The 27,434-nt window shown below is 36.3% G+C and overlaps 1 protein-coding gene across 11 annotated transcripts in view; it reads right to left on the reverse strand.

Moving 5' to 3' along the window:
• Positions 1-4,164: 4,164 nt before the first annotated feature.
• The window catches only part of Rbbp8 (RB binding protein 8, endonuclease), a 92,299-nt gene continuing 69,029 nt past the window's right edge, over positions 4,165-27,434 (reverse strand). For 10 of the 11 annotated variants that reach the window (XM_087194096.1, XM_087194131.1, XM_021265165.2 and 7 more), the window contains 9 exons: positions 25,604-26,480; positions 25,402-25,522; positions 23,481-23,569; positions 22,529-22,640; positions 18,335-18,478; positions 14,292-14,361; positions 11,910-12,006; positions 8,432-8,573; positions 4,165-4,553 (listed from right to left, as the gene is read on the reverse strand). In XM_087194096.1, the coding sequence (XP_087050222.1) occupies positions 4,456-4,553; positions 8,432-8,573; positions 11,910-12,006; positions 14,292-14,361; positions 18,335-18,478; positions 22,529-22,640; positions 23,481-23,569; positions 25,402-25,522; positions 25,604-26,480 (1,750 nt within the window). In that variant the 3' untranslated portion in view covers positions 4,165-4,455. Of the gene's footprint in view, positions 4,554-6,911; positions 7,100-8,431; positions 8,574-11,909; positions 12,007-14,291; positions 14,362-18,334; positions 18,479-22,528; positions 22,641-23,480; positions 23,570-25,401; positions 25,523-25,603; positions 26,481-27,434 lie in introns of those variants that run through there. The other variant, XM_087194133.1, reaches the window with a different exon arrangement.

Below are 27,434 nucleotides of genomic sequence, written 5' to 3' on the forward strand. Positions count from 1 at the left end.
ATTTTGCTTCTTGACCCATTCTGCCAGTCTACTTCTTTTGATTGGTGAATTGAGACCATTAACATTGATGGTTATAACTGAAATATACTGATTTGTCATTGCCATGACTTTTTCTTTTTTTTTGGGTTCTCCCCCTTTACATTTAATTTCTTGTTATGCCAGATGGGTTCATTCTGCTTTGCTTCCTGGGGTTGTGATCCTCAATGTCTGTTCCTAGGATATTGTGTAAAACTCTTTGGAGGGCTGCTTTGGTATTCATGAAGTTCCTAAGGTGCTCTTTGTCATGAAAGTATCTTATTTCTCCATCAATTTTGAAAGATAGTTTTGCAGGGTACATCAATCTGGGTTGGAGGCTGTTTTCTTTTAGGGCTTGGAATATGTCACTCCAAGCTCTTCTTGCCTTGATGGTTTGTGTTGAGAAGTCTGCTGTCATTCTGATGGGCTTTCCGTTTTATGTGATTTGTTTCTTTTTCTCTAACTGCTTGTAGAGCTTTGCTCTTCTGTTGAGTTTCTGGAATCTTAACAATTATATGCCTGTGTGTAGACTTTTTTTGATCAAGGTTATTTGGAGTCCTATATGCCTCACTTATCTGTATGTCAAGTTCTTTTCCCCTGCTTGGGAAGTTTTCTGCCATTACTTCTGTGAAGAGTTTTTTTATGTCATCTGCACTCTCTCCTCTTTCCTCATTGACTCCAATCAGTCTTATGTTATTCTTCTTTGCATCGTCTAGCAGCTGCTGGATTGATTCCTCATGGTCCCTTATAATTTTGTAGCAATTTTTCTTTTCTTGGCCATTAATTGCAATCCTATCTTCTATATCTGAAATTCTGTCCTTACATTGGCTCATTCTGCTGTGTAGACTTTCAATGGAGTTTTTCATCTCCTGGAAATCTATTTGCATCTGTTTTATGGATTCCATTTGTTTCCTATGTTGGGATTCCATCATGTTCCTCAGTTCCTCTCTAGATTTATTAATCATGTCTTGCACTAGGAGCACAGTTTCTCCTGTTATCTGAGAAATTATTTCTGATTTCATTTTTTCCATATCCCCTTTTGTTGCCAGTTCAGTGGGTCCAGGTGGTTGAGTATCAGAGTGTTCCATCTCATTTCCCTTTGGGGTTGCTGTAGGTGATCTGGAAGTCTGGTTTTGAGACTTATTTTCGTGTTTTCTCATTTCGGCTGGGGGGGGCGGGGCGGGGGGGTGTTGTTGGCATCCACGTGGCTCACCTCCTCTGAGCTGGGAGAGGTGGGCCAGGGGCCGGGAGTGGCAGTAGGGATGGTGGCCCAAAAGCCCCTTCCTCTAGGCCGGGAGCAGCAGGATGGACAGCAGCCCAAAAGCCCTTTCCTCTGGGCTGGGAGAGGTGGGAGGGATGTTGGCCGGGATGCCCCTTCCTCTGGACCAGGAGCAGTGGGATGGTGGCTCAGAAGCCCCTTCCTTTGGGCCGGGAGTGGCGGGATGGATGGCGGCCAGGAAGCCCCTTCCTTTGGGCTGGGAGCGGCAGGATGGATGGCAGCCCCAAAGCCCTTTCCTCTGGGCTGGGAGTGGTGGGAGGGATGGTGGCCAGGATGCCCCTTCCTCTGGACCATGAGCAGTGGGACGGTGGCTCAGAAGCCCCTACCTCTGGGCCGGGAGCGGCGGGATCTGTATTTGAAGTTTAAATCAACGTTCAATTTAAAAACCTCGCAATCTGATGTACATAACTATATAAACTCAGTGACTGACACATGGTAGAGAATACTACCTACCATGTATATTATACAAATATTTTACAAATGTATAAAGCTCTTTTATTTTTTTTTTAAAGAAAAGTTTGAGTACACTGTCATCAACTGCCATTTACATTTAACATGTTCTTGGCAGCATGAATCACTGGTGGAAGGTGTTAGTTATGTGTGTACTCCTGGTGGTTCAAGCCACCTGGCAGTGAGACATATGAATTATAGCCCTGTCATGAACATGTCATAAAATGCACCCTTCTAACTCAAGTGGCTTTTTAAAAGACTGCCTATGTTGGCACTGGGGTACAGGTCAGTGGTACAGTACTTGCCTAGCATGAGTAAGGTCATGGGTATGATACCTGGCACTAGAAAAATAAAATCGTCGATTGTCTATCTCATTACTGTATTTAAAAGTAGAGCTGGTCAACAGCAGATAAAACTGTGGAGACCCCAGCTCACCCAACCTCATAGGTTGAGGATAAAAATGATAGTTACAAATGAATTAGATGGTTGACAAGCTTCTATCAGGTAGACGATCTACTCCCTCTCTGCTTAGGCTGCCCTTTAAAAGGCAAACTCTATTAAAGGTGTACAGATGGAACTGCACATTTTATTGTACCCCATTCAAATACAGGTATCTCTCAAGTTCCTGGCATGCAGAGGCACTGCAAAAGGGGATATGAGCTCTGATTCTGGAAAGTGACAATCATGTAATCTGACTTTATCTGTAGCAGTTATTAGCAGTAACCAAGTGACAATTCTGGCTACTAGAGGTAGGAAAGTGACTGCAGGGAGCATTATAGGGTAAGGCTTTCTAGGAAACTACTTTTTTGCAGTACTGGCAATTAGATTGAGGGCCTTCAAACTGAGCTACACTATCTAGCCCTTTAAAAATTTTTTTATTTTGAGACCAGATCTTGCCAAGTTGCCCAGGCTGGGCTCAAATTTGTAATCCTTCTGCTTCAGCCTCCCACAGTGCTGAGGTTACAGGTGTGTGCCATCCTTCCTGGCTTCTAGGAAACTTTTTTAAGGGCCTAAAACCAAACATTACTTTTTCTCTTTTCCTTTCTTCTTGCATAGAATGTGGGCATGATTCTAGAGGTGGCACAGCTATTTTTTAGCCATAAAGATGGAAGTCATATGCAAAGTATAGAAGAGCAGAAAGCTAGGAGAAACCTAGGTTCGAAAAGGCATCATGGAGCTGCATGAGGATTCGTGGACTGCTGTCTTACAGACTTTTAAGGTGAGAAAAGGTCATCTGTTGTTTAATCTGCTGTTCCATTTCTTGCAGCCTATCATTATTAAGTGATAAACAAGTTCACAGGATTATTTGAGGATTGAAAGAGAAAAATCTATGTGAAAAGTATAACATGTTGGCATATAATAGGTAACCAGTAATTTTCTTTTTTTTAAGATTAGCTGTCAGATGAGAACAAAAATCAAACATGGGATAAACAATTTGAGAGGGAAAGAAAAGTGCTGAGTAGAAGACATAATAGAGTTGTAAAAAGTTTAGAATCATATTGAAAGCCAAACAAGGTGAGTGGTATGACATCTAATAGATACTCAATATATGGAATTGCTACTCTCTTTCTGAGAACACAAACTGATGCCATTTACTCAGAGAACTTTGAGCAATAAGACTAGACTAATTAAGAAACTTTTAAGAACTGAGAAGAGTCTATGTATAAAATTACTTAGATTTAATGAGCCATTCCATTAGTGTTTTTTGTATTCTTGCTTATAAATACTGTCAGGATAAGGATTAAAGGAACAAGGAAAAAAAGCACTGGTAAGCAAAATGCCACTAAAAAGGTGACACACATGGTCAATTATTTGAATGAGTCAGTCACTAGGTCCTAGAGGAACAGAAAGTTGCTAAATCAACAAAGCTATGAATCAATCCAGAGAAATAAAACTGAACTTGAACACATGGGCAGAGAAGAATTCAGCAAATTCAGCTCGAAAATGGCATCAGAAAAAAAAAGGCCTGATGAAAAGAACATGAGAACAGCTGCAATATTATGATCAGATCAGGGGATGATGCTAATTTGCAGTTTTTCTGATACATGTGGTCACCTTAGTAAGTCACTTCAGTTCCATAAAAGAAGATGGACAGGGGAATGGGGAAAAAGTAAGAACCAAGATATATCATGTAAAGGTACAAATTTGCAATGATGAATGTCATTGTACTGTACACCTAAAATGTACCAATAAACTTAAGTAATAGAAAAAAGAAAGAAAGAAGCTCGAGAGTTAAGACTACTGAAATTTAGCATTTCTTTTTAAGACTTAAATATCAGATACTGGTATACCCTACTGAAGAGCAAATGATTAAGAGAATGAAAATCTGTAATGATTAACATGAAATCACTAACTGTAGCTGTCAAAGGAAGATGGAATAGAAATGAAATAATTGCAAAAAACAAATCAGACAACTACCATATTTTCAAAATTGTAATTACCAAAACAGTAAACAAACAACTCTAAAGTTAGAGTGCAAAATTAAAGCACCTTACTGTTTTAAAGATGCAATAGTAAGAAAGTATAAACACATCCACATTTTAAATAGTCATTGGTGTGGTAGGTAAATGCCATTTAAAAACATTTTTAATAGAAAAACTGATTTGTAAGTCAATTTACAGAAGATAAAAAAAATCAATGTTTAATACCAACTACCTATAAATAACTAAAAGGGAGAAAAGTCCCCTTCTGTCCTGTTTGTGCTTCAGTCTCTATATCTTCTGCTCCTTGCCTTTTGGAGAAAACATTGCATTGTAAGGCTGCCGTCTTTTTGGACGAGGACAAAGATCAAGATCCTCCTTAATGTAACCTTTAAAAAAATTAGAAATTTAGAAGACTATATTTGCAACATACATTTCTTTCAGCATATATCCAGTAAAATTTACCTTATTTAATGCCTTATAAATTTACATAGTTCTTCTGATTATTTGCTGTAATGCTGATGAATGATTTCACTACGTAGCGTCAGCTTCCTTTTTTGTGTGGATTGAAGACTGAGTCAAGCAAGGCCTTCTCACTGAGCTATACCCCCCACCCCACCCCATTTTTTACTTTGAAACAGGGTCTTGCTAAGTCAGTAGTTTTCCAGGTTGGGCTTGAACTTGGCATCCTCCCACCTCAGCCTCAAAGGGTGCTGAGATTACAGGCTTGTGCCACCACACCTGGCAGGCTTTGTCATTTATATTAACGGTAGAAACAGCAAATATTTATCAAATGCTTTGTGTACATCACCTCAGGTAACTCACACTTTTCACTGATGAGGTAATGGAGACCTAGAGAAGGTGAATAACTTGCCTAAGTTTACAAAGCTAGGAAGGAGAAGGGGTGGAACCTTGCCCAAGCTCTAATTCCAGACCTAGAGGTCTTAGGCATTTTCATATTCTGGCTCCCGGAGGCTGTACAAACTGCTGCAAATGAACTTTGCTACTAAGAGAAATTTCAGGTACTTATACAGGGTGGGGTGGTGGTGGTGGTGGTGGGGAGAAATGATGTTTTGGAGTAGCTATTTCCTTGGTTGACATGCCTGCCTCACACCTTCTAGATGGTCAGGACTCTTTCCCAAGGTGTCTCCACTCATAGAATTTTGAGGGGAGGATTGTGCCCTGGGCACACTATGGGGCCAACACAGAATCTACTGTCTGACTCTGTGAGACTGTCTGATTCTGTGAGGACTGTTCAGAGAGCTATTATGTCAAAAGGGATTTAATCTGACTTATTAATGGGTTAGTGGAAATATAATAATAGCTGCCAGAGACTTTGAATCTTTTAGAAAAGCTATCATAAAGTTAAATACCTGGAGCTTCTCTGGAAGTGATGAAGGTCCCCCCTTATTTCCCCCAAAATAAGTCTTACCAGGAAAATAAGCCCTAGCATAATTATTTAGGATGCTCAAAATATAAACCCTATCCCAAAATTAATGCAGTTAAGATCATGAGCCAGACAGATGCAGTTAGTACAGCTGTTGCAATACACGACAGATGTACTCATTTAAAAATACTGTATATAGGGCTGGGGATTTAGCTCAGTGGTTTCACCGCCTGCTGCGCAAGCGCAAGGACCCGAGTTCGATCCCTGGTACAAAAAAAAATATATATATATATATAATATATATATATATATATATACACATACACACACACAAAATTAAACATGAATATTATTGATGTTAATATTTAAGTGATAAATTATAATTATTTGTAAATACCTAAACGAGTGCCTTTGGAGAGGTAACCACCTACGTAAACAGATGACTTCGAGACTTATTGCTGAATGAGCAGAGCACAGACACAATGCACAAATAATGTGCACACTTGATAATGAATGGATGTGATTGTCCAATATGAATCTTCATAATTTAGTATGTTGTGTGTTGTGATGGACACACTTCATGCATTCATGTGAAATAAAATGTTTTTAAAATTTTGGTGCCTGAAATTTTTCATTGCTTTTGAATGGACCATCATCCTTAATTAATTATTTTTGGTGCCACTCCTGTGTCGTTAAGTCTTCAATTCACACTAGATTCGACGGAAACTCTGTGAAGCCCAACCTGGAAGAGGCTGTGACTCAGGTGAAGAATTCATGGGCTAAAATCGCTGACAGCGGGATTGCCAGGGCGCCAAGAGCAAGCCACATGGACAAGAAGTGCTCATTCAAGGAGAGGACCACTGGTGGGCAACAGACTGGGGCCAATGGGTCTACAGGAAATGAAGTGGCAAGAAATGCAGGCTGGGATTTGGGGTTTGGAGAGTTATGATGATGTTCCAGATGATGGCAGCACTGTCTCTGAATGAATGTAGATTTTTGTACATGAATAAATGAGTAAGTGTAGATTGTTGTACATGAAAAAATAAGACCTCTCCTGAAAATAAGCCCCACTGCATCTTTTGGAGTAAAATTTAATGTAAGACATGGTCTTATTTTGGGGGAAATATAGTAATCATACAGTTGGGCCATCAGAACTCTTAAATGAGAATAGCATAAAATGACAAATTTGAAAACTTCTAAATGGTAATCTTATTTGATATTTATTCAATGCTTGTGGGTAAACCTTTTGGATGTTTATGACTTAAAACTGTAGGCTTAAGATCCGTAGGCTAGTAATTAAATCTATCATAAACCTAAAAGTCAATTCATATACATATTATGAACATTGCATTTTCCAGTTACATCTCAGAAAACATATCACATTTTCATAAAACTCCGTATTTTATTTCATTTTTTTAACACAGTATTTTAAACCACAAGACAAGACTGGGTGGTCTACAGATCATGGTAAAACTAAGAAGTTCAGGTAAGTCCTTGCTTAGCTGATATATTTCATCTCTTCTCTCATGGCTTTTTTCTAGGCAGCTTCTTCATTGAAGTGTACCCATAAAATTTGATAAATTGCATACATTTAATGTGAATATTTATTCCTGTTTTAGGATGATTTAAAAAATTTCTCTAAAACATGAGTATATTCTGTTATTAAAGGGAATGCCCAACTGAGTATCTATACAAATACTTTTAATATGTGCAAATAATAAAAAGTTCTAAGAATGCAGTAATGTAGGGCGTAAAATTTTGAGCAATTGAGGCCCCATCATAAAAAATAGCTCTTGTGAATTCCCTTGGAATATGTTCATAACAAAAGAATGTGAAATGGATGCTGCTTAGCTGAATAGCTCTTTTAAGATTAAGAGCACTTAAGGCTTTAGAGCATTTCATTTAGTTTAAACTAATGGCTAAGTTTAGATCTTAATTACTATAAGTAATTATGTTGCCCAAATACAGTCATGCTTATGATTGGGGATGGCCTGGTAAATATTATTAAACAGTTTCCTTTACAGATACCACAGTATATATACACAAGTTAAGATGGCTACCATCTCTCTGGGAGATGGAATTCTACAGAATTACCATTGTATATGTGGCCCATTGTTGCCTGAAATATTATGTAGCATATGACTGTACAGACAATGTTCAGACTGACAATCCTAGCCTGAGCTGGGGCAGAATGGAGTATGCTGCCCCAAAGGTAGTTACCGTAACACGAGGACTTCAGAACACACCTAATAACTTTGGGAGAAAATGAATACAAAACTAGGTAAGTGTGTACTTATATTTTTTTAGCATTGTGTTGCTAGTTGAGTAATAGTGGCAGTAATACAGCGAGAACAAAATTCGCTAATCAAGATGTATTAACAGTTTTAAAGTCACACACATTCTTAAATTATATTAAACGTGTCATATTTACAAGTCAACAATCTAACAAACATCTTTTAAAAAATTCAAACAGGGTTTATAAACATCCAGCATTCTAGATGAGTGAGCTCTAAAAGTTCACAGCTCAAAGCAGTGGGTTTTTAAAAGATGCTCTCTTGTTAACAACGTAAGTTTGCCACTAACTTTTGTAGTTACTTAAGACTTTTTGTTAACAGGATGAAAGAGAAATTGCGTTTTGAAATTTGAATGATAAACCATAATACATATGTAAATGTATTAAAGTGATTAAAAACTGTTTGATTTCAATTAAACTAACAGGAGAGGTGAAGGTAAACCTTTTATCTTTAGGAATTTATTTTTATATAACAGAATTAGCACCTAATCCTCAGCAGAATCATGGAGAAAAGGTTAATGCTCAGACTAGGGTATATACAATATTTTAAAGAATTAACTCTAAAATGTTACAATCTATAGTCTTACCTCTTTCCATACAAGTCTGAGTGGAAGGAAAACCAACTTCCCAGAAATTCTCTGGTGTATTGGGTGGAATGTAGCGAAATCGGTGTCTTGAGCAGGAAGTCAACTTCTTTTCTCTTTCTTCGGCTGGCATGTCTGCATAATACTGATAGAGGGATAGTAAATGGAATGTGTACTGATTATAAACTAGGAGCTAAGCAAGTCACTTATGAAAACATTCTGTCTTCTATGGAAACTTAATACTGAGGATAATATTAGTAATTCATACTTAGATACTATTAATTACTAACAGTAATCAGTACTGGTACATGTAATATTTGTTCCATGAATGAGAAAAATCTAAATAAATTTACAATGTGAATTTACATTCATAATGTAAATAACCTGCCTCAGTGTACCCAGTGACACAGTTGATTCATACACTGGTACAAACTTCTCATTCTTGCAAGTCCAGTTACAAAAATTCAGAGGTCTGCAGTTTTTTCAGTTATTATTTGGATATAATGTGAGTGTTTCAAAGTAATTTTCTCATCTCGAGATCCATCCATCCATCCATCTGTACTGGGGACTGAACCCAGGGCCTTGTGTGTGCTAGGTAAGCTCTCTAGCACTGAGTTTCATCCTTGGAATCTTTGACAAATTTTTTTATTTTGAGACAGGATCTTGCTAAATAGCCCAAACTGGCCTGAAACTTGTGATCATCTTGCCTCAGTAGCTGGGATTATAGGAATGTGCTACCATGTTTCTAGAGTTTTTTAAAAGAAAAATTTAGACTTGAATGTTGTAGGATTTATGACTTCCCCTGTAAACTTCATTTTAAAATTAGGATCAAAGGCACACTTTTCTGAACTGTAATCATGACAACCTTGAACTTCATGCAAACACGGATAAAACTTGTACACAAAAACTACACATAAATAGGTCTTCAAGCTCAAGACCTCAAGAAAACAAAGTGGTAGTTCAGTTTAATGGAACACAGATGCCAGAGTTACATAATCCAGCAATTCCTTCATTTTACATTTGAGAAGATGAAAATCGAAGTGATAATTTGCCAAAGATATTGCCTTAGGTAACAGACTTAGGAGTAGAATTGTAAGTTTAAAGAAAAGGTTTTTGATATATTTAAATTTTACATGGGTTAAAGGCTTTCAGAGACTTTCTGAAACACCGGGGGTGGTGGTACATTTTAACCATTCTCACTGCCCAACTATAACCTTGTTACCTTAGTCTGAGCTTTGGAATGGAATAACGTTAGATAATCATGCCTTATTGGAAAAAACACTACCACCAAACTAAGACATCTGGACACAAGAGCAGGGTAGCCCAGCTGCAGCTACAGCACACAGAGCACATGGGAGTGCGGTAGAACACAGAGAGGAAGAAGGGTACCAGTTTGCTGTCTTTGGTAAAAACTTTGGATTCTACTTCTTCGTCAGCAGGGAAGACATGAAAGGTTTTGGGCAGAGAAGTGACACAATTTAACTTTTTATTTTAAAAAGATTATTAGGGGAAAAAGACCATTCACTGCTGTGTTGAAAGCACACTGTGAAGAGACAAGAATGAAACAATGTACTTTCTATTCAAGTGTGTTGTGAACCTAAAACTGCTCTAAAAAATAAAGTTTCTTAAAAAAAAAAAAAAAAGAACAAGAAAATCACTTAGAATCTACTTTTAATACTCCAGACAGAAAAAAATGGTGTCTTGGTCCAGGGCACTGGTGGCAGCAATAAATGGATAGGAATGGCGTGTTTTCAAGGAAGAATCAAAAAGATTTGCTTGACAGATTAGTTATTGACATGCTCAAGAACAGAGTAGTGAAAACCTATCAGATCTTTTATTTCAACAATCAAAAGAATGGACATACAGGAGGCTAAGCAGTAACATCTGGGAATCAGAGGTAGAAACTGTGAATTTGTTTTTGGAACTTGAGGTCACTATCACATATTCACATGTATGCTATACACTGCACATGTGGAACAGACAACGGGATACATTTAGGAACAGTAACTAGTATTTAAGTATATGAGGCCAGCACTTTCACTTATCATGATGGAGTAATGGAATAATTCACTATCGTATCTTTAACCACCAAAGAAAATAACCACATAAAATGTATGAAACCATGGTTTTCAGGGATTAGACAATTGCAAAGAACAGCACTGAGAAAAAAAGCAAATTTAAAAGTGTTTCTAGCACAAGAGCTATTTCTTAACTAGCAGGATTGGTTCCAGATCATAAAGAGTTATGGTTAGAAATAAAAACTGGAGATATACTTATGAAGGCCATATTTTTTAAGAAATCACATTCAAATTGTGTTATAAAACTCATTATACTGGTGACTTTTGCTTGTATTGCCAAACTGCTTTTCAAAACAGTGATCCTCATTTTTATTCCCACTGTGAATATGTATTTTCACCAAATGCCTACCTACATGACAATCTATTCATACTTTCTCATGTAATTTTTAAGGTGTTGGGTTAGCAAATTGTCTAGCCTGTTATGGTTTAGATCTTACACATTCCCCAGAAGCTCATGTGCTGAAGGCTTGGCGCCCAGGGGATGGCACTACTGGGAGGTGGCGGAACTTTTGGGAGGTGTCGCAGGAGGAAGTACATCACTGGGAGATGTCCTACACCCAGCCATCATGAAGGGAGCAGCTGTGCTCTGCTACATGCTCCTTGCTATGATGTTCTGCTTCACCACAGGCCCAAGAAGCCATGGGCTGACACCTCTGAAACCATGAGTCAAAATCAATCTTTCCTCCATGTAACTTGTTTATTCAGGTTTTTGTCACAGCCATGAAAAGCTAGTTGGCGTATAGCCTATAGTTGTTAAAAAAGGACCCTTAAAAGGCAAAGTAAGTTGCTAGAGGCAGGCATCAGAAAACTAATGGGCAAGAAAGGACAAAGAGCAGAATTTAAGCAAAGCCCAGGATGAGTTAGTAACAGCACAACTAAGCATTACACTAACTAGTTCAACATCTAAGACAGCCAGTGTATAAAAGGAAAAATATAAGTGTTCTAAGAATGAAGCAAAACTTACCACATTTTGTTTGGAGAGGAAAAATGGGGGAAAAATAAGAGCTTACCAATTATTATTTCTTAATTATGAGTATATCTAATTTCCTGTGTGTTTGTGAAAAAAAGATATGTAAAGTACCCTACTGAAATATCAAAGGTCTCCTGAAATTGTATGTGTGTATATATACACCTCTGCAAATACAGAAAAGAACAACGGCATGAACGTCTTACCTGATCATATGAATCAGGTAGGGTTTAAGCCTCAGATTTGCTTAATCTAAGAGAAACTGAGGGCTTTCACTTTCACCTCTTTATATCTCTCAGGTCATAGCCAGTATACCTTTTATTCCTTGTTATTTCCAGCTCAGTCAAGGTTTCTGGATACAAGTATGGTTTGTATCATTTTTATGATCTATAAAGCTATACTTTAAAACAAAAACAGCATTTCTATTAGTACTTACAATTTCACATTCCTTACACGTGTGCCCAAGCAATTTTCTTCTCTCTTCTTTTTTCCGAACAACCTCAATATGAGGAAAATTTCGTAAGCTAGTCTCTCTGGTGGGAAAATGAATTTTAAATTAACTTATTTGCTATTACAAAGATCAAGTGGTTTATGATTTGAATTAACAAAGCTGAGAGTTGAGAGGAGAAATAATCCTGAAACATTATTCATTTTATTTAAGATGCTTATTCAGTATATTAGAAAAATATTTCTTCAAATATTTATTAAATACCTACTGTATCCAAGCAAATTTTCATGTGTGTCTGTGTGCATGTGTAACATAACCAAGAAAAAATAATGCCTCAGTTTTCCTAGTACTAAGAACCCAGATTTCCTCTTCAGATGACAGATCGTCTGTTCATATGCTATTTGCCATTTTGTCTAAAAGAGACACTGCCTTTCACTGCCTCTAGCCATTCTGAGTTCTTCAAAGTGTGGGCACAATTATTATTTGTGCTTCTCTTTAAATGCATCAGATCTTACTCTAAACCACTGGAAACCTGGGAAGAGTCAAAGGCACTGGGATATAGGTTAAGGTGTTCTGGAGTAGTCTGAGAAGAAAAAACACACAGAAGTACAAAATTTTAAAAATTTAATATACTTGTACCTGGCTTTAAAAAGCCTCCATACACAAATTAAAGCTTACAAGATGTGTTAAATAAACAGTTACATATATATTCTGTTTATAAAACATTGCCAGTGAGCATCAGGGGTGGTGGGCACATCTGTAACCCCAGCACTCAGAAGGCTCAGGCAGGAGGATAGCCACTGAGTTTGAGGCCAGCTTGAGCTATATAATGAGTTCAAGGCCAACCTGAACTACATAGTGAGACCCTGCCTCATCCCTGCCAATCCCCCTAAAAAAAATTCCCAGGGATCTTAAACTGTCTGATTCACAAAATCTGACTTTTAAAATGACTTGTTTGTAGCACATCTACACCTTTGAGATATTTGGAACATGCTCCTCTACTGGCAAGCACTTTCTTTCACAAGAAGCTTCAAGTGCTCCACTTCCAAGTATATGAACTCATGTACCTATGTTTTCACCCAAGAATTCAACTCTGGAGCCATTTGTGAATTTAAAAAGGGAGACAATAAGAAAGGAGTGATAAAAATATACTGACAAACTGTATTTTCCCCCCAGATAGTTTACGGAATCTTAAGCTTATGCAGAATACATTTTGGCTATATCCTTTCCTCTGAATATTATCTATTCTGTTTCTGAAGTATACTGTAATTTAGTAGGGAATCCACTAGTGGATTGGCATCCACAGCAGACCTCCAAAAATGTGTCACCTAAAAGGTTATGAAGCTTCTTGTCCCTGTTACTAGAATTCTCAGTTTGGAAAAGCAACCAAGTTAACTCTCAGACCTCCACCATCCCTATACTTTTACCTACTTTCTATTTCTCTAGTAGTCTAATAACTTCAGAATAAATAAACTAGTACTTAAATTTTAAAAACAATCAGCATATCTCTAATATGAGACATCTGAGATGACAGTTCTTAATCTGCAATTCTACTTCTAGAAATCTCTCCCAAAGACATACAAGCAAAATTATAAAAAGAGAAAGTGCAGGCTGGTCACTGCAGCACTACATGTGCTGGCATAACTGTCTAGGGCTAGGAAATAAACCATGTTGTAATCACATAACAAAGTACTATGAAGATAAAAAAATGAGAAATATTGTATACAACAAGTGATTTTCAGTAATTTATCCAAAAATTTTTATGCTTTTTTTTGTGATACTGACAAATGAGTTACTCAATAAATTACGTGTCAGTCAATAACAGTCCTCTGTCCTCCTCCCCCATTGGACAAATGTTACATAAACCTTTCCTTATTTTGCTCTTTAACTCTACTGTACTATGCTTGAATTCAGTTAAACAAATAGCACATGATTGAAAGTAACAATTTGTGATGTTTGTATTAGAGGCAGGAAGTAGCACTATGATTTGAAATCAAGATGCTTAAAAGGTGTTTTTGTTGTTTTAAAGATTCAAATATCTTCATAAAATAATCCTGAAGTATGACAATTTCAGATTCAACACCTAATATAATTTAATTCCCAAAGTTCAAAATAAAATAGAATAAAAATACAGTATTTGCTATGATATAAGACAACAGAGAACTATTACCAGTATCTGAAAAGAGCGCTGCTGGTAAAATGTCCTTCTCTGGAAAATGTATCATCTTCATTCTTCAGTCCTTTTGGCTATGATCAGAGTCAGTTATTCTGTTCTTATCAAAGCAGCATTTAATAGCTTAGCGATACTGAGACAAAGACAGTGGTGCTGTAACTTCAGTTACACTGCTGGTATTAATCAAGACCACTTACCTCTCATTATCTTTAAAATATGGCTCCACAAATGCTTTCTGCTTGACTTTATCTTGTTTATCATCATGTGCTGTAAATAAAACAAGCATATCACAAACTAAGTATAGAACTTAATGAGAAATAATTAGCTTGTTTGGAAAAAATATGTAACATGCACCAAACCTTTTTAATGAGTTTCATAGTCTAGTCCCTTGGGCAACTCATTTAAATTTTCAATCACTACTTTTCGTCCTTTTTATTTGTATAATGAAGAGGATGCCTATCTTACCTCGGAGTTACCAAAAAGCCAAAAAGCATTATCTCAGAGAGAAGTTCAGACTTTAACATGTTCACAATGGGGCTATAATTTGTATGCCTCCCTGTTGGGCAGCTTGAAACACCAGTGGTACATGCATGACTGTCTCAATGGGTAGCTTTTTATTAATTTTATTGGTTAAAAAGACCAATAGAAGTGATTAGATCCATTTGTACTGCCAGTGGTACAAGCTATCTGATGGGACAGTCATGCATGTACCACCTGTGGTTCACGCTGGCAGGAATGTATAAAAAGAACCACTCAGATGTCCATTATTGTTTGGCAAAAACCAACACAAGTCAGCTTTTAGTATGTCTCATTTATTTGTTCCATTGATTTTTATGTGTCTTTCAGGAATATAATGACTAGAAAATAAGCAAATTAAAAAATTTTATCAGAATATTGGTGATAAAGCTTAAGAACTAGAGCTCAGAATCTGGGATGTGAATTGCATGATATCTAGACTCAAATAACCAAATGCCATTACAAGATGAAAATCTACTGAGAATTGTACTAAGTTCTGGACATACAATGTAGAACAGGAGAGGCCAGGTCCCTGTCCTCATGGAGCCTGCATTCCAGTGAAGAAAACAGACATTAAGCAAATGGACAGTTAAACATTAAGTAGGTAGAGTTAACACCTCTTTGAGAAAGAAGATGGGAAGATAGAAACTGATGAATGAAAAGCCAGTCATGAGACGAGGTGGAGTGGGGAATATTACAGGTAAGGGTATAGAGACAGAAAAAACTTTGGTATGTTATAGGAACTATGAGAATGCCACTGTGCATGAGATTTAACAAATAATGGAGAGCCAAGGGGAAGATGAAATTAGAGGTGGACAGGCACCAGATCACCATGGCCTTGGATCGATAAGGATATGAATGCTCTCTAGTGTTTCACTTCTGCTCTTTCCCCTCCCCCATAAACACTGATATGATTTCTTTTATGAAATAGCTTAGCTACGGCTGCTTTGGGACTACATAATTATATAGTATGCTTGCTCATTTTTGTCCCAACAAGCTGGACATTCACCCATGTTGCTGGGTCTAGCAGTTCCTTCCCTTTGTTGATGAGTAATACTCCATTAAATAAATGTGTCACAATTTATTTATCTGCCGATGGACATTTGTTCCCAGTTTTGAGTTGCTACTCTTAAATACTGTATGAACCTTCTTAAACATATCTTTTTGTGAGCATATTTTAATTTTTCTTGGGAGATACATACTGGTAACAGGATAGGTATATGTGTAATTTTATATGAAACTGACAAACTTCTATAAAGCTGTTTAGAAGGTAGCTGTTTTAAAAAATAACAGGTAACAATTTTATACTGCCATTTTCAATGTATGGGATTTCCAGCTGCACTTCACTATCTCCAAAGTTAGATACTATCAATCTCTTTAACCATCTCGGTGGATAGAAAGTGCTATTAATGCCTGGATGACTGATGATGCTGAACATCTTTTTGTGGACTCCTTGGCCACTCAAGCATCTTCTTACTGAAGAGTTTTTAAGCAAAAAGGTAACACAATCTAATTTGCATTTAAAATAAATCCCTCTTGATACCCTGTAGAGAAGAGACCAGACAAGAGAAATAATTGGTATAAAAAGACCAGGTGTAAGAGGCCTGCAGAAGAACAGGTGAGACAGCAGTGGTTTAGCAGTGCTAAGAGGGAGACAAGTGAAGTGACATGAAATATACTTGGAGAGAGTACTGCCAGAGGATTAGACTAGTCAGGAAAGTAAGGTGAAAAATGAAGTCATTCAAGAAGTGTTTAGAAGGCAGTTGGCATGTTTTTATTTTGGACAAGAAATCTAAAATAAAGAAATAATTTGGGGGCAGGAGGTAAACAGCAAGTAGATGGTTCTTAAAGGCGTGAAACCGGGTGGGATCACCAAGATGTTGGAAATGAAAGGGGAAGCATTTCAGGTTATAAACTCTGGGGCGCAGCAATTTTATGGCCTCAGAGAAACAAAGGAGAAACAGCAAAGGAAATGGAGAAGAAGCTTTGTCTTGTAATACAGGAGGGAAACAGAGTATGTGTTGTTCTGGAAGCCCAGTGAAAACATTTCTGTGTATTCATTAAACTCAGCTTAGTCCTATCTCTTCTGAATCCCAGATCTGATTCCATCTACCTGTTTAACATCTTATAAACATCTTTAACTTAATATAATTAAATTAGAAATCTACCTAAATTTTACCTTCTCTGACTTTTTGTCTCATTTAAACTCAGTATCTCTTTACCATGTTGCTACAGATGAAAATGTGGGTTCCTTGTCCAAATTCTAAACATATGCCAAGTGCCTTCTAAACACTTCTTGAAGGCCTGGTGAGAACGTGTCAGAACTGAGCTTTTGACACTGTCCTCCAAACTTGCTCTTTCCCATAAAGCAAGACCAGCAGGATTCTGTGAAATGGGGGCGGAGAAAATAAAATAAATGGACAACAAATTCTAAAATATATGTCTGAATGGGAAAAATAAAAATAAATGTAGTAAGAAAAAAATGGGACTTGTCGCAGACATGTTAAATTTAAGCTGAAGGGACACAAAAGTAATCTAGCAATTATTCAGAAATGCAGGAATGGAATTTACTAGAAAAGTAAACTTAGACCTGCAGATTTGGAATCATTTTCAGAGGTATTAATAAAAGTTGAGATAAAATATGTAAGAAAGACAGACTCTTGGAGCCGCCAGTAAATAAAACAGCACACATTTTTTTTTTTTGGTGCTGGGGATCGAACTCGTGACCTTGCGCTTGCGAGGCAGGCGCCAGAACCACTGAGCTAAATCCCTGGCCCCAGTAGCACACATTTTAATAAAAGCAAAACAACAGTGAATTTTGGGACATTGAGTGGCAAATGGGATTCTCAGTATTAAATGTAGCTGGAAAAAAAGGACAGAAATTAAAAAGTACATCTTTGTACGAGAATATCCATTTTCTTTGTTCTTCTTGGGGAGGAAAGTATATAGAACAGCTGTTAAGTTTTTATTACAAAAAATTTATTTGATGATATTTTTGCCATGGATAGAGCAAGCAAAAGCCTGTGATGGAAGAACAACGTAAACAAGACAGATTATGCCACAGCGGGAGGTGTGTTTATTTTGAACCAGCGTAAAACAATCTTTGCTCTACCTTAAAAATTCCAACTACTTACTAACACTAAGATGAGGATTTAGAATTTTAACTTTTAATCCAGATTATCTACTTAGAGTTGCAATTATATAAGCTCATTCTTTCTTGGTTGTTACCCCACATTATAAAATCACTGCTTCTAATGTAACAGATCTTAAGACTAATTATACTTATAACTACATTAGGTGAGTTACTCTGGAAGGATAAAGAAAGCATTCAGAGCAGAAAATGGGTGTAAATTTTCTGCAAGACTGTCCTTTATTGCAATTATTAACAGTCATTTCTCAAAACTTTAAAAAAATTTATGTATATATTATAAAGAAATTTGTAACAATGAACCAAGATTAATTTCTTTGTTTTCATAAATATTTTATGGTTATATAAGATGTTAACATAAAAGGAAGCTGAAGGAACGGTATAGAACACTCAGCACTACTTTTTAGAACTCTTAGTTTGAAATTACTTCAAAATAAGTAGTAATAAACAAATTTACACAAAACCCACAAAACTTTGTTAATAAGCCCTAGTGAACCTCTGTCAATTAGTTAATGTCTTAACTAAGCTGAATTCAGTATAATGGAGAAGCCATAATTAAAGAGAAAAAAGCCTTACCATTTGGTTTCCTTATGGCAGTGGATAATTCCTCCAATTCATTTACCACTTGGGGAAAATTGTCTGCAAAACAGGATTCGTATTCTTCATGTGTTGTCCGATCAAATAAATCTTCCAAGCTATCATTCATCTTTCTTTCTCTATCTGTATAAAAAAGCATGGGCACAGAACAAAAGCAAGATTTTTGTTTTCCTTGTAGACCAATATGAATCTGTAGTAACTGGCAGAGAACAACATAAAAAGGTCTTTTAAAACACTTAAAACATGAGTCTTACATATGGGTTGAAAGTTTTACTTTGAAGGGTGCTCTTTCAAGTGAATAAATGCATTAACATGTGTAAAAGATGATTCTATGAATATCAGTTGTAGCCAGACATAGTGGCACTCCCCTGCAACCTCAGCACTCTGGGAGGCTAAGGCAGGAGGTTCACAAGATCAAGCCCAGCCAGGTAACTCAGTAACTTGGTGAGACACTGGTTTAAAACCAAACCAAACCAAACCAAACCCAGCTGGAGAAAGAGTTCAATGTGAAGGCCCTAGGTTCAATTCTAGTACCACCACCAGAACCAAAAAAAAAAAGGTCAGTTGAAAGCTGTGTTGTTAGAGTATTAATTCAGAGAATATAAGAAGGTAAAAAAAACCCCTATAATATACGTAGTAAAGTGTTTAAAGAAATTCTTTGATTACAGATTTTAGGGTTGTGAAGAGTTTACTTTCGGTAAATACAAGTAGTGATGTGTTGTGGGCATGTTAAAAAAGATGATTCTAAGAAATATTAGTTGTCAGTATTAACTTGGTGACTCAGTAACAAACTAATGTATGTAATGAAGTGATAAAGACAATTCTTAAATCATGATTTTTTAAAAAAGGTTTAATTCTTACAACTGGTGCACGAGGCAAGAATGAACGCTGAAGTTCTGGTAGTTGCTTTATGTTAAGACTTTAACTGGCCTTTACTCATGACTCATGTGAACAGGAGGCTAATTTTTGTTACTGTCATACAACTAAACCCCTTAGAAACATTTTTCTCCTATCAGCTCATGTACAATTCATATAAACCAAAGAAGTCTTACCAAAGTATATGAGAAAAGAAAATACATCATAATAAACGATGACAAAACTAAATTTAAACAAAAAGTAGATTTAAAATGTCTAGAATTTTACTTGTTCTATTTTTTCTAATGAAGAAGCAGAAAGTTTTTCTTGCAGTATCATTAGCACCTGGTAGTTTAAAACTGAAAGACATAATGAATTTGATGCTCTATTTGAGTTAAATTTATCTTTGAAGCTCCAACTACATTTCCCATTACATAATCATGTTTTTAAAAATACCAGAGTTTGGTGGGGTGAGGTGGCACATGCCTGTAATCCCAATACTCTGGGAGCCTGAAGCAGGAGGACTGCAAATTTGAGCCCAGCCTGTACAACTTAGCAAGACTCTGTCTCAAAAACAAACAAACAAACAAACAACAACAACAACAACAAACCAGAGTTTAAGGAAAATCAGAAACAAGTTGAGCTGGCTAACAAACAGCATAGAACAGTGGCCAGAGAAGATTACTGTGTCAAATAACTGCCACCTCTCCCAATCCAGGGAAAATCACAATATTAAAATTGTACTTTTAAGAAAAACTGCAGCTTCAGAATACAAAGTTACCCAAGGTTATAATGTTTTCTTTTCCCTTCCAGGAAACTCACTACAAAAAATTCTCAAGGGTCTTAAAGATAAAATAAGCTCAATTTACAGGTGAAAAAAAAATCTAATTTTTCCATTTTTTATGGGTTTTTCTCATACTCTTGGTTGTGGCCAGGCCAACAAACCCAGAAACCCAGAGAGCTGAGGACTGGATCAAGGCTTCATGGAACCTTGGTAGGAAACACTGGGGTCTTTCACATGCTATGCAAGGGCTCTACAGATGATCTAAACCTTCAGCCCTTTTTAACTTTTTACTTATAGATAAGGTCTTGCTAAGTTGTCCAGGCTGGTCTCAAACTTAGGATTTTTCCCACCTCAGCCTCCCAAGTAGCTGGGAAGATGTTTATGCCACCATGCCTGGCTTCTAGAAAACATTTTCTGAATTAAAATATTAGCAGTAATTGAAAGTTTTCATTGGTGTATTTCATTTTAACCAATTCTAAGCATGAAAAAAGTTTTACTTTATGGGGCAGATTTTTTTAAAAAAATAAGGCCTCAACAATGTCTCCTATCCCACTTGCTGTTTTTACAATGTGATGTTGACAGCCATCTGCCCAATCATATCTAAAGGACAAAGATATAAGGCAAAGACTACTGAAATTTTCTCTGACTTGATCCAAAAGAAGCCAGGCAAGACCTGGCTGTTTGAGTTTTGGGACCTAGGTAGGTAGATTACAGAAAATTCAAGACAGGGAACGGATATCCAGCTGAGCATCCTCAGCTTCTAATAGATGACTGTTGAGAAATGAGAACTATAGGCCAATCTCAGTAATGAACAAAGATGCAAAAATCCTTAATAAGATACTGAGAAATGACTCTGCTTTTAGCACTGCTATCCGAGGGGCAAGCCCTAACCCTTCAATCTATTAGGGTGATAAACTCAACTGTTATCAGTCTAATTCTTAAGTCATGTGATATAGCTAGAAATGCTGTGAAGGCAGTGCTAACCGAAGTCCTTCTATTATTCCCACAATTTTAGGAAAATCAATCATGGTTTTAGGTGAAGAATTAAATTTCTCAGTACATAAGATGTGTTGTGTACATGTACCAACTCTCCACTATGAATGTAATCATTGCATACTAAAAACATGTACAAATAAAAAATAGAACTAAAAAAAGGGAAAGTGAGTATGCAGATGAATAACCATGTTATTTATGCTAAAAAAATACTTCTCACTACAAAGGGCTGTAGACCCTTGATCTGATGAAATCTCCTTTTCTGTAGAGGTGGAATATAGCAGATTAATTCCACATATACAGTATCATTTTCAGCACTATTTTGCAAATCTATACTAATACTTATTAGTAGAACTGCCTTCTTTCCTTATCAAATTGCTTTAAAAATCACAATTCTGACATGGTACCATGGTTTATATCAGATGTCCCCCCAAGAGTCTCATGAGCTCAGAGGTGCCACTTCTGAAGGGTGACTGGATCACCAGGACACTACATTTAAATTTAATGTTAGGAGGCGGAGGTTGGTTGGAGGAGGTGGTCACTGGGGGCATGACCTGGAAGGGTGCATCTGCCTCCCTGGCTCCTCCCTTTGCTCTCTGCTTCCTGGCTGCCATGAGGTGGGCAGCTTTTCCTCCACTATGCCCCTCTGCCACGCTGTCTTGGCTTGGAGCCAGTAGAATATGGACTGAAACATAAGCCAAAACAAACCTCTCTTTTAAATTGTGCATGTCGGGGGATTGTGTCCCTGTGAAGAGTAAATGACTAAGACACATGGAGTCTTCAGATCCTCTTTTCCTCTCTTTATGAAAATTGTCTAAATCTAGTGATTAGCAAGTTTTTCTTAAAAGGTCAAAAAGTAAAATGGGCTTGTGGAGCTATAAGGTTTCTGGATCAAAAACTCATTTCTATCCTTGTTTGGAGCAAGCAACCACAGGCAACACAAACAACAAATGAATGAGGCTGTTCACAATAAAACTGGTAGCTGACTGTAGCCTGCTGACCCTTGGAAACAATCTGAATTCTTTCTGAAATAAAATTATTCTGGCTAAAGATTCTTTTCTGAAACACTGAAAATAAATGTCCTTAAAAGGGATATAAAATTAACAGCAGGGAAAAAAATTCTACTTTATTATTGTCTTAGTTATTTTTCTAGTTGCTTAGACAAAATACCCGACACCCAAAGTTAAAGGAGGAAAAGTTGATTTGGCCCTGTCTGTAGGGGTTTCAGTCCATAGTTGGGTGCTCCAGGGCAGGGTGGCGTGGCTGAAGGGCATCACAGAGCAGAAGGCAAGCAATAGCAACAATAAGTGACGAGCCTCTTTCTGTTCCTTATTCCTAGCATCGCACTATGAATCAATCCATGTCACACACTCTAGATCCAGCCACCTATGAAAAGCCCCACCTATGACCACTTGAGGTTGTGGGGGGGCATCTACACATGAGACATAACAATGATAGAGTTCACTGTCAATCAGTACAATGGTGTAAATACAAACTTCATTCCATGTTTTTATTAAAATTTTTAAAAAAGCAAATCTTACTTGGACTTTTTTCACCTTTTTGCCCTTGTTTCTTCACCTTTAAAAGCAAGCTTTCACTGACCAGCGTACAGTCCATGTCTGTCTCTCCTCCTAATTTTGACTGGCTGCCATCCTAAAATCCAAAATTTAATAATTATTTCTTTTTGGCCTTATATTTGTATTTTTACCAAAATTTCTGGTAAATACACATAAATTTTTCTATCTTTAAGCATTAAACTATTATTTGCTTTCATTCTTTGTGAAAAGAGATTCAGGTTTTACGGATTGTAAAACATATCACTTTAATATGCCAGCATCGCAGCCTAGGAAAAAGGAGGACTCCTGTCCGTGGAAGAGGGACCCACACACCACAGACTGCCCTTGGCTCATCCTGCATCTTTCCCAATCTGCCTCACAGCAATGAACAAAAATGCACAACTAACCATAATGATTTCAGTAATCAAATTTGATTTCTTGATAGGCATAAATTACTTTAGCAACTGTTAAACTCTGTTATTAATATGCTACCAAGTGAAAGAGAACTTCTCAAACTATAGAACCTAAATATAAAGCAAAAAAGTATTTACACTATGACTTATTTTCAAAAAATGCAGTTCCTAAAAAATTAGTCAACTGGGAAAATAAATATTTTCTTGATGGGACATTACTCTAAAGCTAATCACAGCATATGGATTATTTTCATAAAAATAATTTAAAAACATATAACTAGAATTTTGCACTAATCAAAAAAATGGTACCAATGCTTTTTAAGTAAAGGCCTTTAAAGGCAGAAAGTATTATCTTTTCAAAAATACCATAAAGTTTGATAAACAAGTATCTTTCTTTCTTTGGTTTTTGAATAAAACATGTATTTAAGAAGTATGTGAATAAAGGTCACAGAATAAGTCAAGAGAGAAAGTTCACTAACTCACTAGAATAAGCAAATGGGCTTTGGTTTTATTTTTTAATTTACCTTTGTATCTATTACAGTAATATCCATTTTATACTCAGAAAGGTCTGCTCCTGGATCTATACTCCACTGGATATTTTCAAAGGATGCATCTTAGATAAGGAGAAAAATACACAATTAAAAATAGATTTTGAAAATTCTCATCACTTTAAAATGTTAGGAGACCCACAGAATGGAAGAAATTTTTTGCTAATCACAAGTCTACTACAAGACTTGTACCTGGGATATATAAAGAACTCACAATACAAAAACAGGTAAATTTTCCAAATTAAAAACAGGAAATGGCTCTGAATAGAGTTTAAATGACCAATAAGCATATAAAAAGATACTCAATATCATCAGCCCTCAGGAAAATGCAAAATCAAAATGAGATACTATGTCACATCTACAAAGATCAAAATGAAAGATAACAAGTGTTAGTGAAGATGCGGAGAAAGTGCAACCCACACACAATGGTGGTGGGAATGTGAAATGGTATACAGCTACTCTGCAAAACAGGCAGCCCCTCAAAAGTTTAAACACAGAGTTGGCAAAGGGTCTAGTAATTCCACTCCTAAGTATAAAGAAAAAATGAAAACATGCATCCACACAAAAACTTATACACAAATGTTCACAGCAGTATTATTCATAACAGCAAAAAGAAGGAACAATTAAATTTCTATTAATGGATGAAAAATCTGGTATACAATGTTACTCGGCAGTAAAAAGGAATGAAGAAATATCAGTACATGCTATAATATGGATGAAATGGAAGACATTATACCAAATGAAAGAGGTGAATCATGAAAGATTATACACTGAAGCATTCCATCTATATGAAACCTCTAGAATAGCTAAATTATGAACACAAAAGAATCAGTGGTGCCCAGAACTGGGGAAGAGGAAGATCAGCAGAGCGATGCTTGTTCTAAACTTAGGCTACCGTGATGGCTGGAAAATCTCTGTGAATTTACCCAAACCACTGAATCGTAAATTTTAATGGTGGATTTTTATGGTATGTAATTTACATTTTAATAAAAATATTTTTAAAAATGTTGACAATATAACATTGCCTGGAAGGGTTTTCAATGTACTGTATGTAAACATAAGACACAACAAATAAATGAAGTAGAGCTCCAGAACATGAAGTAGTATGCAGTAACTCTAGACTGACCGTGAAAAGCTAAACAGGCATATTATAGCCCTGAAGGCAGTCAAGAAGAAATTAACCAAAGGAAAAAAAAACTAAAAAAAATTAGGAGAATGAGAGTGAAAAAAATGTTTTCACGCTTGAAGAGTAAGAATATATTTCAGGAAAAAAGGAAAATAATCCCAGAATGAAAGAATAAACTGCCAATGAAGAAAAAAAAGAAAAATACTACATATGAATTAGAAAAATGTTTGGTGGCTGAAAAAACAAAATGACTCCTTTAAAATATATACAGTACATTATCAGAAGACTTATATGTATGCCATGGCAAACAAGGTTTACAAGTTTAAAAACTTATATGTATGCCATGGCAAACAAGGTTTACAAGTTTAAAAACTTATATAAATAATTTATACATTCATGCTTATACATAAAAATGCAAATGAAATAAAAAGGACAAATTACCTATAGAATGAGAAATAAGGTTTGGATGCTATTTTTTTAAAAAAAATTCTGTATAGTTTAAATTTTAAAAGCTTCTGTAAAGGAAAACTATAAAACATAAGTCTACAAAATCACCTTTAAAAGCAGATACCAAAATAACTCATTTTTCTACAAAGTACAAAAGCAGAAAAATCAGAGGTAAAATGAAAGCAATGAGAATCATCTTATGAGTACAAATACTCAGGGAGGAAATTTAAAAAATTTTCCATAACAACTGAATCTACTCAAAGTATGTAAATATCTAAATTCAAAGTCACTGAAGAGTAGAAATCCTATTTATACGGTGCATACCTTGGTTGTTAGACTTTGTTTTGGTAATTCTGCAGGGATTTAACTGAAGAACTGATGCAAGTTCACATCCTCCATGAACTGATCTGGTTTTTACTTTTATTGGCTCATTAGAACTAGCACCCTAAATAGAAATGATAATTAGCATCCAGATGAAATCACAGCAAGTGATTTTAATCAAAATCCTTAAACATTTAACACAAACCTTCGTATCATCAAAAAGATTCTCTGTCTCCAAACTTTCACGTGGACGTAGAGGGATCTTGAAGATGGAATTTTCTTCTTTTATAGGTAATGGTGTTTTACTGTCTGGAGGGGATTTACGTAAAGACTGGCGGACACACTCCTGTAGACAGGACTCCTCTGGGGAGTCCATGGAGCCCCCATCCAAGGCCTTATAGTTTGAGGATGAGCCTTTTGGGATGGGCTTAAAAGCTTCATAAAGAGTCACTTGCTTGAATTTGTTTTTGGAAGTCTCATTTCCTTGTCTTTTCTCTTGATGCTGAATAGCTGAAAACCGATCAGACAGATCCAGAGGTTTATCCAAAACATGGTCCCCATTCATGGAGAATTGACTATCCATTGGAAAAGGAAGAGAATTTTCTTTATCAAAAGAGGCTTGGGGGCAGCATACTTCATGTTCGTTTTCTTCCTCAGTTTTCTTCCTTTTGGATGTTCTGCCTCCCAATGATTTCAGGGACACTATATGTTTATCTATCACAGTATCTTTAGTGTGATCAGTAATATCCTGTTCATTTATGGATTCACTTATATTTTTAAGAATCTGCTTACTAGAAGATGACTGGCTAATGGCCTTGTTTAATTCAGACCCAAGACTATGATGAGTGAAAAGGGCACTATCCTCAGATTTTGATCTAGTTTTCTCTGATCTAGAAATAGAAGTGCTGCTGAAAGGGGCTGTTTTGAGATGGCTTTGTTTCCCAGTGTCTAAAAGAGAAGGGGACAAACTTGTATTCAAACCCAAACTACTTTTCACAGTAGACGTAGGTACAAATACAGGAGATGACACCCGAGGAGTCAATTCTTCTTGAGGAGGAGTCTTTGAAGTAGAGTCTGAAAATCTAAATAAAGAATAAGAAAACTTTTTTCATATGGTAAAAATCAAAAGACAAGCACAATGAGAAAAACCTTTGCTTAACACAGAATAGTGAGGTTTTCACTATCTATTAGAGAGGCAGATGATTAACCAAAATTTAAGATATAGTATAACTGGTTAGAGTCTTTTCATTTGGGAGACAAAGAGCTGAGGAAAACGGTTCAGGAAACATGTCTCAATACCCTAATATTCCTATGTAATTTTTCCCTAAGTAACTTAAATAACTTCATTATAAAAAAAATTAATGAACTCTAAGAACAAAATTCTGGGTTTTTTTTTTTCTTCAGTGTTTGAAATCAAGCCAAGGGCCTCCTGGTTACTAAATAAGCAGCCTACCACTGGACTACATCTCTAACCCCAAAACTCTTAAATTAGAAAATCAAACTCAGCTGTCTCTAGTAAAGGAGAAAGCTATAGAAAGAGCCCGAGGTTTAAGTGTGAAGACAGGGAATGGCTATGAGCTCTGGGTCTAGTACTTAACATCTAAGTGACTTTACTAAGACATGTAATCCTCTCAGGGGCTGCATTTTTATTTCAAAAGTACTAAAACCTATCTTAAAGGGTTATTATGACAACAGATGAAATTAGCAAAAAATGAGATGCAATACAATCTTAGAAACTCATCCAGCTTATAGATGTCCTTTGTATAACATACAGGATTTGGCAACAAACACAGAAAGGATGGCTGGGCCTTTAAAGGGGCAGAAGACTGGGAGCTCTTAAATAGTGTACTGACAGGTTGATGATGAGGATTTAAAAATAACACCTACTTCTCCATTGTAATGCAAAGGGCTCTCAATTGCTCATAAACTGAAGGGACATTTTTCACAATAAAAGTATAGCCAGCCAGAATAACAACTCTATCTGAGGAAGAGAAAGAATTTAATGAAATGGTTTAATTCTAATGGGAGCTCAACAG

The sequence above is a fragment of the Heterocephalus glaber genome, unplaced genomic scaffold (genome assembly GCF_053883595.1).
Source record: "Heterocephalus glaber isolate CG9 unplaced genomic scaffold, H.glaber_assembly_v1.0 deba00000331, whole genome shotgun sequence".
In the NCBI taxonomy this organism is placed as follows: domain Eukaryota; kingdom Metazoa; phylum Chordata; class Mammalia; order Rodentia; family Bathyergidae; genus Heterocephalus; species Heterocephalus glaber.